General features: G+C 35.5%; 1 protein-coding gene across 1 annotated transcript in view; it reads left to right on the plus strand.

Annotated features, from left to right (window-relative positions):
- The window catches only part of nme7 (NME/NM23 family member 7), a 35083-nt gene that overhangs the window by 13692 nt on the left and 7964 nt on the right, over positions 1-13427 (plus strand). Inside the window, exons 8-10 of the mRNA XM_079883745.1 lie at positions 2143-2207; positions 3007-3075; positions 5218-5319. Coding sequence (XP_079739871.1) covers positions 2143-2207; positions 3007-3075; positions 5218-5319 — 236 coding nt within the window. The remainder of the gene's footprint in view (positions 1-2142; positions 2208-3006; positions 3076-5217; positions 5320-13427) is intronic.

The raw sequence follows: 13427 nt of genomic DNA on the forward strand, positions 1-13427 counted from the left end.
GAGTTAATTAATTCTGACATTCACGCCATATGGTCCGAAGTCTATAACAATAAGGTTAATAGTAGCTGAAAGCATTTGTCTGACTTATTGATATCAGACCTTCAAACACATTTGACTTCCTTTCAAAACTATTAGCCGGTAAAAAGTCACTTTAACAATGCAAGGGTTTAAGTTACAGCATTTGTAGATGTCATCCAATTAATCCGTATTTTTTAAACTGAAAAACCTCAACCAATAGTAAAGCAGTTTGATTTGTTTTGAACTGGCTCATGACTGGAATAGACAAATGTGTTGCCAGGCAGCACTGATAGCATTGCCTAGCAACAGGGCTGATTGTGTCTGGAAGCTGTCTGGATCAGAAATGGAACCTTTAGGGTCACCAGTGGTGCCGAGGGAAGGTTGGGGATGTGTGAAGATGTAATTTATGTGACAAAAGAAAATTCTCCGGGGCAGTTACTACTGTGCATGGGGAAATAATCTGTTTATGCTCTGTCAACTACATATGATCATTTCCCTAAAATTTTAAATATTACATTTTATATATGGAAATAAACAGATCCTTGCCCTTTTCTGCTATTGAAATAAGATTGAAATCACATTTGATTTGTGCTTTGCAGTATTTGCCCTTTCTCTTAAAGATCTGAGAAAAAAACAGCAAATGTAATTGCTTTGTGTCAAGGACAGCCATGAACATATCTGACTGCACTGTGAAACAAATTCAACATGAATATATATATATATATATATATATATATATATATATATATATATATATATATATATATATGAAGAGTTCAGATGCAAAAGCCTCTAAGTGCCATCTGAAATTTTCTTCTAGAATGATCATTTTTATCAAGCTCGTATATTTAAGTTCAGTAAATTCACTTAAATGGCAATGAAAATGACCTATTAATTGTCATTTAAGTGAAATTACTGAACTTAAATATACGAGCTTGATAAAAATGATCATTCTAGAAGAAAATTTCAGATGGCACTTAGAGGCTTTTGCATCTGAACTCTTCATATATATATATATATATATATATATATTAGTACTGATCTTTTTTTTAATATATATATATATATATATATATATATATATATATATATATATATATATATATATATATATATATATATATATATATATATTCCCCTAAACATGTTATATGCGCTGAATGATTGGTATTAGCCTTTAAAACACACAGTAAAAACTTACTGTACTGAAATTGAAACCACAACCCCCTAAATCAGTTCTAATGTATAAATACCCTGCTGTGCCTTTTATTAATATAATCTTTCAGCACTCAGTCCAAAGGAGAGGACCTGGAGATTCGCTCTCGTGTTATTGAGATCAAAGTCTCTCCTTTGAAGTCACACCTTCATGATATTGTGAACTGTTTTTGGCCTTTAACTCAGCATGATCAGGTTAAACAGGAGGTCGAAAGTCTTACTTGCCACTTAACTGATGTGGCCAATGCAACATATAGTTCTTTAACTGCAGGGACAGTCACCCTAGAGCAAGGGCGTATAGTCGAAAGAGCAGGATCACATGAGTTCCTAGATTACTGCTACTTGGTATTGAACTTAAAACCTTTGTGTTAGCATCTCAAAGCCTTAATCATTAGACTTCTCTCTAATGATTAGTCTGCTCTTAGAAGTGCAAGTTATGTTTCCAATAGCATGCGAATAAACCCTGCACTATAATTTGCTGTGTCCTTAAAGGGGAACATGTCATTTTTGCAATGTTTAAATCTACACTTATTAGGATTACACACTTCACCTTTAAAATTAAGATTCATTTTAATCTTTTTTTTTTTTTTTTTTTTTTCTATTTTTATTTGAACTTTTTTGTTATTTATTTATTTATTTATTTATTCTGTTGGGCCTGAAAAAAATCCTTAATTTATACATTCACTGTACTCCATAAAGCTATATACTCATATGTGGAGAATGATTTAAAAAAAAATTAAATCAGTCTGTGTTTGCATGGTTTATTCTTGCATTAACAGTTATATATGATCTAGAGAGATTTTTGTAAAATGTAAGATTGCGTTCATTGCAATTTTTTTTTTTTTTTTTTTTTTTTTTTGCCATTTTAAATGAGCATCTTTCATTTAAACTCTCTTATTTTTTTCCCAGCATTGACAGGAAAGATTCTCAAGTCAGTCATAGAAAATGGATTTGAGATATCTGCCCTACAAATGGTAAGTATTTTAGTTCAAATAAAATTTCAGTCTTTAGTTGCAAACTTGCATACAATAGCTATCATTTCAATCGTTTGAATCATTTCAAACAGTGTGTCCAAATAATAGTTCAATTAATTTCAGCAATGAAAGATATACACATTTTCTGGATATTAGACCAGCCTCTCTTAAAAGATCAAATGATCAAACTAATAGCAAACGTAGGCGAAGAAAAAATAATCTCTGTGTGAACCAAGGGCAAACACAATTATGTTTTTTCCCTTTGGTGTAACCTGACCCCGTCATCGACCATACATTTTGTGACCAGATCAGTAGCCTCCCACATCTCCAAATGAGTCCCCTGCTGACCAATTACAGGGCTGCAGCTTTGTCACATGACCCTGCTGAAAATAGTGTACAGAGTATGCCCCTGGGCAAGAGTGGATCAATAGTGGTTTTGTTACTATTAGAAAGCATGTATGTCCAGGGCTGAGTTGGTGGTCAATAAAAAGAATATCAGACAGTGATAATGGTGTGTTGAAATGGTTGGTCTGGAGATTTTATCTCCAGTTTGTTGGATAACCCTCTCAAATGCACCATTATAGTCAGAATTGTGATTTAATACATCAATTGTGCTTGTGAAAATAAATATTATTGTTTATGTGTTTTTATTTTATTTTTTGATATAATGCAGATCTTATATTATTCCTTGAGTTTGACTATATTTACTAATTTATACAAGTAGCAATGTCCTTCTAAGTGTTTTAGTTTGTTTTTATTTAGTATTCAAATTGTGGCTTGGTTTTCCATTATTCCACAGTTCAACATGGATCGAGCGAATGCTGAGGAGTTTTTAGAGGTTTACAAAGGGGTTGTAGCAGAGTACAGTGTAAGTATACGTTGCTTCTCTCTCTACTATGATTTTAAGTATTCTAAAGAATAAATGGCTCACTTTATATTACGTCTTTAAATATTATGTATAACATTTCAATTAATCATTTGATACAATGCACAAATTGTGTTGATACACAATAGTATTTGAAGACACATAAGATAAAGTGGAACCAAATACATTTAAAATACCCTTGCTTGTTATAGCTGCTATATAGTATACAAATTTAACTGCCATTTTAAACTCTATGATAATGATAATTCAAGGTCCAGTCTAAGAAGTTCAGTTCTGCTCCCTTTTCCAGCACAAATGAGATTCCAGTTGTTTAATTATTCATTGAGTGAAAAAGGCGTAGTCGCCGAAGCATTGATTGTAACTGCATGCACACCTGTCTCCTGCAAACCTCTCTGAAAGGCACCGACAATCGCTCGCCTCATGGCAATTTCACTGTTTTGGGCAGTGTGTTGTCACAGTACGTGGAATTTTGGTTCACAGGAACAACCCTTCACATTCCTGTTTGCTATTTAGCTTCAATAAATCACTTTCTAGTCTTTGTATTTCAGCCAAAAAGCAATCATTTATTTTGATAGCGTCCACACAAGTCTTTTAGACCAAAAATAAGCCATTTTCGGTTCTGGGTCATTGAAGCCAGTGGCGTTTGGAGTACGGGTCCTTGTCTGTTGCCATGAAAACTGTCTCATCGATATTGATTGCCTCACATTTACAAAACACAGACTGCATGCTGCAGGTGCAAAGTGCCTATGAAACAGAGTGTGCCACTATTTTTGAGCTATACTAGTATAAGTAGACAAATTGAGAGAATGGGGTCCACTGATGTTGTTCTGCAAAAATACATAAAGTTATGGATTGTCTTACTCTGGCTGCTGGAACAAAGGGAATTTTATGCCCAGCAGATCTTATTGTGATCTTATCAGTTATACATGTTAAGACAATGTGAATTATAATATAGCGAACAGTGATTTTTCTCAAAATTCATCACCATGTTTACATGTCATCACTCAATGACTCATCCTCTTATTATGTAATACATAGCACAGCCTTTGGTAGTAATTTTAGAGTAACCTAAACCAGTATCTCCACTAGAGGGATTCTCCTTGCATTGCTTTGAAATACTCAAATATATACTCCATGTTATCATTGTATATCATTGTAACAGCACTGCACATATTGGGTTGCAGAGATTGCGGTTACATTGGCACTGAGTGGAGATTTCTTGTGAAATAGGGAAGCTCTTTGATGCTTCTTTATCTTCATTGTTTCATTGAGATAACCTACACTTATTGGTTCTTTATTGGCATATATTGTTTCATATAACCTTTAGCATCCATGGAACCTTTCAATTGCACTAAAGGTTCTTTATTGTGGAAAAAGGCTCTTTAGATTATTCAAATGAAAGAAAAAAAATTCTTTTTAGAACTGTATTCTGAATTGTTCTCTGGGTAATCTGAAATTGTTCCTCTTATGGCATTGCTGTGAAGACCCTTTTTGGAACCTTTATTTTTAATAGTACAACAGTTTCTCATGCAGGTTATAAATGGTTTATGATGGTAATTTATTGGCTATATAGTTTTTTAATTGTTGCTATTATTATTGTAGATCTCATAAATACTTGTTTGTATGTAGTCACAAAAAGTAACCCGTACATTGTTAATAGGTTTATGTTAAAGGCTTTGTGTCTTTGACACACAAAAATGGAACTAAATGCTTATTATTCTATTTGAAATGTAAAACTAAAAAGATGCAACTGTGGACACCACAACTAGATCAGAGGATGTGAAAATGGCTCATGGGCCGTTTAGTGGTCTGTGCTTGGTGGGCTCTTCAAATTCGCCCCATAATTTTAATAGCCCACAAACACAGAGGCCAACTCATCAAACCAGATTAAAAGAGAATTAGAACTAGTCTTGTTGCAAATAACCTGTTCCAAGAACAATAGCAACAATTGTTTGCTTTAACATCCTTTAATTTATATATTTATTAAGAGGCACACTGGTAACTTGAGTCCTCCAGCTGCTCCAATGTCTTCCCAAGGTCTGTTCAGATAATAAGCTCTTTCATTGGTACAGGCACCGCAGGTAGACCAGGGGAATCGTTAACTCTTGACTGCTTGTGTTGCAGAATATGGTGGATGAACTTTGTTCTGGACCTTGTATGGCCCTGGAGATCCATGCTACCGATGCGGCCAAAGTCTTTCGGGAGTTCTGTGGACCAGCAGACCCTGTGAGTGACCAGATTGCTGAATCCCCTGCGATGTTATAGTGTGTGTTTCTTTCCCAAAAACAGCTTAAGTAATGTGCTTATACCCACAAGCATAGTATTAATAATTTCAGTGCTCTTTTTATATAATTTATGTAAGCATACATCTTTAACGTCACTTCAAGGTCATATATCAAGGTTTTATGAAAGTTATAACAGAGGTCCTTCAGTCTCTTTTACTCAGTGACCTCTTTTTCCTTATATATCGAGTTATCTGTAGTGCTCTGAAGGCATATCATTTGTACGCCCCCAGGTAAAAACCTGCTTTGTGTCTGCATCAACCAGTCGAAATCTACACCTCCATGCAGGTTTCGTCTTTTACGAAAGATTAGTCTGCCCACTCATGTTGCATGACGACTGTTTCCGCTCTAGGTGGCCACAATTCTGCCAAGTGTTCTACTAATGTCAGAGATAGCTTGTAAACTGCAGGTACCAGTCATGATGTACCATTAGATAAGAATTACAATCCTTGGAGTCCTTGGTTAGGGTTTATCAGCCTTACGCACAGTACTAAAAGGTTTGATAATAATGTGGACTTTGTCATTTTCAGTATGGCACTTGCTTATGGTCCATTTGCTTTCCTTTGACGGGTAAAAAAAAATTATTCTTGTATAGATCCATTTATGTTTTTTGTCTATTGCATCGTTTAAAATCATATACTCATAGTTATACTACAGGGCCGTTGAATGCTTGAATCTGATTGGTTGACGAACGTTCTAAGGTGTGCATTATTTTCAGGGAAACGCACAGCTAAAGTAGTTCCAGGCAGGTCTTGACCGCATTACAGTTCCATATCACTTCGCGTAGTTAACTGTAATAACGGAAAATAGGATACAATTCATAACAAGAAAAAGCATTTAGCCCCATGCGCTTGATCTGCAATTTTCAATGTCTAGCTTCACAATCAAACATGCAGTTTAATTTTAATAAATAAAGTATATAGTCCTATCTATAATCAATAGAAAATTAAACTGAATATAGGAGTCTGCTATCAGTGGCTCAAACCTCCGTTACTAACTCTAAAATGACGTTTTGGAATTAGCAACGGAGGCATGGGATTAGATGCGTAAGAAATTAGTGCTACATACAAGAGCATTTTAATGACAAAAACTTTACAAACGTCTTGAAATACATAATCTGAACAATGTTTCGAGGTGTGGTAACTAGTATAAGCGGAATAATTGACTTCAGGCCGTTGAATTATTAGAAAAATAATGCACATCCGAGGTGTAACGGCCACTCCGCTTCGCGTCGTGACCGTATTACCACCTCGGGTGTGCATTATTTTTCTAATAATTCAACGGCCTGTCGTCAATTATTCCTTACTTATACTCATCTTCAAATGTTCTATTCAGACCAGACATTTAGTATACTTCTACTCTGACAAATATACGTCTATTTCTGGGCTATAGACATGCTATTTGTTTTTTCCGTTTTCTGCTCAGTGTGGTAGGCTATCTTTTCTATTATGTGTGATAGGCCTATCTTGTTTAGGCTAGTTTCACATGAGATGAGATCTTATCTGGAATTAAGGTACAGCTGTATTTGCATAAGGTCTAGACATGATGGAAATACATATTTGACCATTTCTGCTTCTTAGGCTGGTTCACACAGAAAGAGTTTATTCTTTGAAAAACGGAAAAAAGACCCGGGCACAGTGGAATGGGCAAAAGGTCTCGATACGCGTCTTTTAAAAGTTTAACTTATTTTAACTTGAGTGCCGTGTTTTTAGAACGTCGTGTCATGCACGTGATGCTGCAGAAGACGCGAGACTCGAGCGCAATGGTTAGACATTGAAAAATAAAGTAGCGCAGTGGAATTGAAAAAAAGTGATTTTCTGGTAGGCTAGAGGATTATTAGTGAGCTTATTAATTACGAAAACGATTATTTATTTTTCCTAATTATTATTTAGTTTCAGTTAGTTTTTCAGTAACTGTTGTAAGTTTTGTTTAGTTTTAGTTTTTCATTTATATTGAAATTTCTATTTTATTTCAGTTTACGAAAATGTTTTTTGTGCAATAGTTTTAGTCTTAGTTTCAGTTTTCGTTTATGAAAATAACCTTGGCCGGTACCACTAAGTTCTACAGATGGCTAATAGTATTACGTAAATACACGTTTGACAGTAAAGCACTGAGTTGAGATGCAGCTAAAATGTACTTTTTATTAACAACAATAACATTTAAAACCCAAATTTTTACAGGGGATTCTTTTTTTTTTTCACATTATATCACACTTTTAAATTGAATAATATTTAGAGCTTTGAAATGCTGGAAAAAGTGTGAACTGAATCACTTGAAAGTCCTTGAAAAGTGCTTGAGTTTCACTTGTGAAAGGTTGTATGAACCCTGAAATGAATAATGTAAAAACATTAGACTATTCCTGCCACAATACCATGGTTACAGTTAGCGTTATTACATTAAATCCATGGTGAGTGTTAGTGATTTATGGACTGTAAACTATAATGACTCTATAACTTGTTCATTCATGGCACAATGTTTCTCCTGGTTTCCACATTAGTGCTGTTTGATCTGATAATCTATGGGTTTATAACAGACAATTCTACTCTGATTGTGAATGCTTCTCACTAGATTTTGCAGCGATGTTATTAATTCTGCACCAAATTCAAACGGTTTCTCATTGGATCTCCCACTGCTGTGTAGTAACGTGTCCCATGATCAAGATCAGCCCGCGAGTAATCCTGTTCTGAGCTTGCACTGCGCTGTCTAATATTGGTCCGAGCTGAAAAACTGCCAGCGCTGCACAGCTCAAACGAGAAGCACGCTTTCATTTTGTTTGCTGTTTGATGTTTTTCATATGCAACAGAAATGGCAGCTCTTATCAGTTGGGAAACATTGTGATCGCACCAGTGCAACCTCTAACAAAAACCATTTGATCACAGTCTGGACCCTGGTGGACCATTTTGCTTTCCTAAAAATCATATGTTTTTGTTTAAATCAAATTCATACGAAATCGCCACCCTGTAAAATAGCTGCTTTTCTTCTGAGATTGAGTTGGACCTCCAGTTGTGCAAACTGTCTTGTTGTTAGCATTTTATTACTTTTATTACCTTACACGAGCTGATGCTTGCCCCCTAGATATTTGTGTTCTTTGACACAAATGGCTTTGATATTCTGAACATGGCTCCAGTGTTGTGACCTTTACAAGGTCAAACTAGATTGCTCAATCATGGGTTCCGGAAAGAGCTACGCACTTCTCAATTGACAGCCCCGCCCTGGGTCCTCCCCCTCCCTCTTTTTCTCACACACACACATATGGTGCAGAGGGAAAGAGAGAGAGCGTGAGAGTGTGTGGTTAGTTTTTAAATACTCTTGACAGGCTGTATATCAGCATTGTCTGGTCACAACAGCAACAATATTGTCTTATATCTCACAAGTTCTTTGAACTCATGCTCTTTATTTTGACATGTTCTCCTGTTTTCCACCCTCCTTTTGTGCTGGATCTGTGGCTGCATGTCTGTGGTTTATAAACTGCCAGTATGATGCATAAAACATAGTTATTATGTGTGTTTTGGGGAGATAGACTGGTCTAGATAATGTACCATAAACACTTTTTGATTGTTGCTGTGAATAAATGAGGGGTTACAACCCATTCCCTTCCATTTACCAAATCACACTAAACACATATACAACATAAACATGTGCTGAGCCGCCTTTTACCTCCATTTATAATGTTATAAAGCCTTGTATTTAGCCTAGTAATTTATTTCCTTCATCAACATGAATGAATGTTAAACTGAAGCTCAGCACTTAACAAGGTATGTAGATACTGTATTTTGTAGCCTTTTTATTGAAAGTACATTTAAAATGTTATTATTTCTAATTTTAAATTCAAGTTTAATCTATTTTTATGTGGTAGAGGTGGAGGAGGGAGTGCCATCATCGCTCGAGCTGTATTTGAGCACATTTCCTGCATAAGAGTGTTGCAGCTATATGTTGGAGCTAGCATACTAACTGCAAGGCCTTTATACTGAACAACTCCAATTTGAACAGTAATTCTAATGTTTAGCGTTTGGATTCAGTGAATGTTCGTACAATGAGTGTTTGCTAGATAGTCTTGCGATATGCACAGTTATGTTTTGTGTTGATGACCAGATTTATTTCAGATGAATAGGCAAAATAAAGTGGCTGGAGAAGGTGCACCACAGACCGCTTCATCAATTGTAATGGAAGCAATCTTGTGTTGATCACAAGCATCTAGTGCCGACAAACCTAACTAAACGTTTTTCAAAGATGTGTGCATGCTGACATATTTGTTGGTGTTTCCTAGACCAGGGGCTTTCAAACTGTGTGTCGCAGCAGCTAAATTTGCATTTCAGTGAATGACACACTTACACAGACACAGGCAGTTTAGTCTAGGGCTGCACGATATACCAACATTAGAAACTGAGACATTACCTATTTTGAATTGCAAAAGCTGTCATTTAATCATATAAATATAAATACATGTGCTGTGTTTCGAAGTCGAAGTATTGCATGCGATTGCATTTGTGAGGCTGGAAGCTTACGTTGCTATTTTGAACCAATTATCGGAACAAAAGGCTGGATGGACGTGTATAATTCAAAAATGTATCTTGACTCCAATATAATTCATCTGACTCCATTAAAGTTGTTGTTATTCTTTAACCTCTTATTCTTTAAAGGTAAAGGTCTTTCTTAGAACTGATAGGAAAACGTAGGATTTAACCTGAACGTTTAGATAACGAAAGTTATAATCACTTTAGCTTTCAACATAATCAGTGATACAAGGAAAGATTCTCAAAGCCTTTAAAGCAGGCAAAGTTATTTATTTAGTTACATGTTTAAATATACAGACAGTAGAATGGAACAACATACTGTATAGAAAACTTATTTGTAACAAATAATGCACTGTTGTGCAGAAGAGGCCGTAAAAGCCTTTCTTGTAGTATGAAACTATTTCATACTATTTGAACTGAGTATTTCATACTCGAGTGGTGGGGTTAAAGCCTTTCTCCCAGATCAACAGTTACCTTTCCTTCTTATACCCTGAGCAAAGCATTGTTAAACATGAGTGGAATACCAACACCAAAACCGACCGACAGGAAACCAAAAGATGAGGCAAATGGGTAGTGATCAAGGGGGGGAGAAGAACATTAACATATTCTCCTCACTGTATGTTTAAGCAATAGTACCTAGATTGTACATTAGGGTACTTTAATATCCCTATTAATTTCACCAGCATTCATTTCAGTTTATAAGCTGTCAGATGAGACCAAACATGACATAGTTACATATTAGAACACACTAGTAAATAAACAGTATGTAGTTGAAAGCATATGTCCTGTGAAGCAAATGGTACAGACGTGTCATTGAGGTGTAAATGACTCTGTCTCTCCTGACAGAACCATCCTGTGCCTGGAGTGTCCCAACAGTCCTCGTGATGAAATCCCTTGCACTAGATAGGCATTAGCATACTGTGACGATGAAGGCCATTGTGCCACGTTTAATTCACATGTATACTTTTAAAAGGCTTTTTAAGTACTAGGGCAGTAAAGAGTTCTGCCCATATTTGCTCAGCCCAACACATTACACCAAAATATTCAATGTCATGAAAGGCTGTATCAAGTCTGTTGGTTCATCTCTGTGGTCTGTTCAACTCGGCGCTGTTGTCTTTCAGAGACATGGTCGTGTTTGCATTCCCTCCTGTGCATTTCGCTACCTCATGTACACACGGAACGAGCGTGAGAGCGTTTTCTGCCCTGAACACGTACTTATGATCCTATGTTGTTAAATGTTTAATTTGTATCTGCCATGCAATAGGCGTGATGGTGATATGGCAATAAACTCAAATACTATTACTACTACTACTGCTACTGCGCTGAACACCACAATGACTCGGAGCGAACGTGTTTCAATTTTTGTGGAAATATTTAATATACTCTTTAATGTTTGTAAATGAAGAAAATTAAAATGTAAATATTAGTATTGAAATTTTACGGTTGTACTATAAAATAAAATAATTATTTTTAAATGCTCGATTAAATGTTTAAGATTAAGCTTACAGTACTTCTGACACCCCTCCCCCATCCCAAATATTTGAGTGGATCTTAAGATAGATTCTACTTGTCTAGGTGGGTCTTGGAATGGAAAAGTTTTGGAACCCCTGTCCTTGGATACAGCAATCCCTAAGATTACATTGCTGGACCAAAATGCAGAAAGACCAAATTGAGGCGGATATAAGGATAAACCATTAACACTTTGAGACTCTAGGATTGTGTGAACAAAAGAGGGGGAGAAATATTTTCAGCATTGTTTGTGAAGGATTAGTTGTAGTTCATAAAGAGAGGATAATACTCTTCATCGCTGTTTGAGTCTGAAGGCAGGCGTGTTTTTCTTTCATTTCAGCCTAAATTTTTCAAAATCCTGTGCAAACACAAAGATTACATTAATTCGGGTTGGAATGTGTAAAGTTTTATGAGAGCATCATAAAGTTTTCCGAGCACAAGTCAGCTTTAATGTCATGTTCTGTTGCAGAGTTTGGAGATCCGTATGATAGATTTTAGGGGGAAAGGGTCAGTGTTTGATGATGTGATTAGTCAGTCTAGATTCACCATGCTTCATTAACCACTCTTCTTTTCTGGTAACCTCCACACCTCTAAGCTTTTCCCACTGCCGAACACACTTTAGAGTCGTGTAATGCCTTACCAAATGGTAGTGAAATGAGAAGGACCATGAGAGTTGCCTTGTAAAGTTTATTTATAAGGGAGCAGTACCACAGCATGGTCCATCGTATGGTGGGAAACAAGAATAGAACATGTGTCTAACATTATGTCAGCAACATTGAAAATTAACCTGAGGACACATGCTTCATTTGGCAGAATATAGCTAATTTTGGACCACTTTGTGTGCTAGTGTAGCATCAGCCCCTGTAAAGAAGACATGAGATCAGCCAGACCTTGTTGTTTTGTCCTTTAAAACAATTATCAGTTTAATGGTTGTGGTCATAATTTTAATATCAGTGCATTCCCAGTTTTTTTTTAATGTTTTGGCCGATATTACAAATTTATACTACTACTAAAATTTTTTATTAAAACTAAATAAAACAATAAAAACTAAAATAAATAGTAGGAATTCACAGTATTTCAGTACCATATCAGCTATTGGCCAATGGATTTTTTTTTTCAATTATCGGCATCAGTTGATATTGAATATTTCATTGTTAATTTCCCTACAGTTAGCATATGTTTGCTGTCATCTAACGTTTACTTAGAGTTGATCTTTAAAAACACTAATAATTTAATAACACTGTTAATGTAACCTTTGGCAAGTCTCAAAATGTATATCTTTTGTATTATTGTACATTATGATTTATGGCTAAATTCACTTGTAGCAATTAAAATGACTTGAAAAGCATTTTAGTTTTTATTTTTTAATGTATTTGGGCCATTTATTGGTTGTCAACATAAGACAATAAATATTGTAATGTTGTAATTGTAAACCTATTATAGCGAGACATCACCTCTCCAAGCAATCCAAATGAATTGTATGAAAATATACTGCAACGTTTTTGAGAATGTTGTGGAGCTTCTCTGCAGATTACTGCAAGTCCTACTACCTTAACAATGGACCCAATGAAATCATAAATCAGACTTTAATGTCCCAACTTTGGACATTTCCCTTGTCGCATCTCATTTTAGGACAGTCTTAGTTCAAGGTCAAGATCAACGTAAAGTTTTTTTTTTTTTAACCAATATTATTTAAGAATGTGGTTTCTGAACACTTCTGGTCTTCTGACCTATTTGTTGTGTAGAAGTGCTGTATTCAGGAATGATATCAGCTGTGGAACACTGCTCCTCTCCAGTACATTTATATTACAGATCTCTTTATCATGTTGATAGAAGTGTAAAAGTGCAAGGAAATACATGTGAAGGAAGTGAAAAATTCATCATGGCAGATCCTGTTGGCTTCAAGATGTCAACTCAAGTCAATTGTTGGGAGATTTAAACTTTCTCATTCCTTGTTTTGACAGTATTGTTCAGTGTAACCAGATTCTCTGACTCAAGTGTCTGTGTACACAAGGAAACAATGTGTTTC

This window comes from Squalius cephalus, assembly GCF_949319135.1.
Source record: "Squalius cephalus genome assembly, chromosome: 10".
In the NCBI taxonomy this organism is placed as follows: Eukaryota; Metazoa; Chordata; class Actinopteri; order Cypriniformes; family Leuciscidae; genus Squalius; species Squalius cephalus.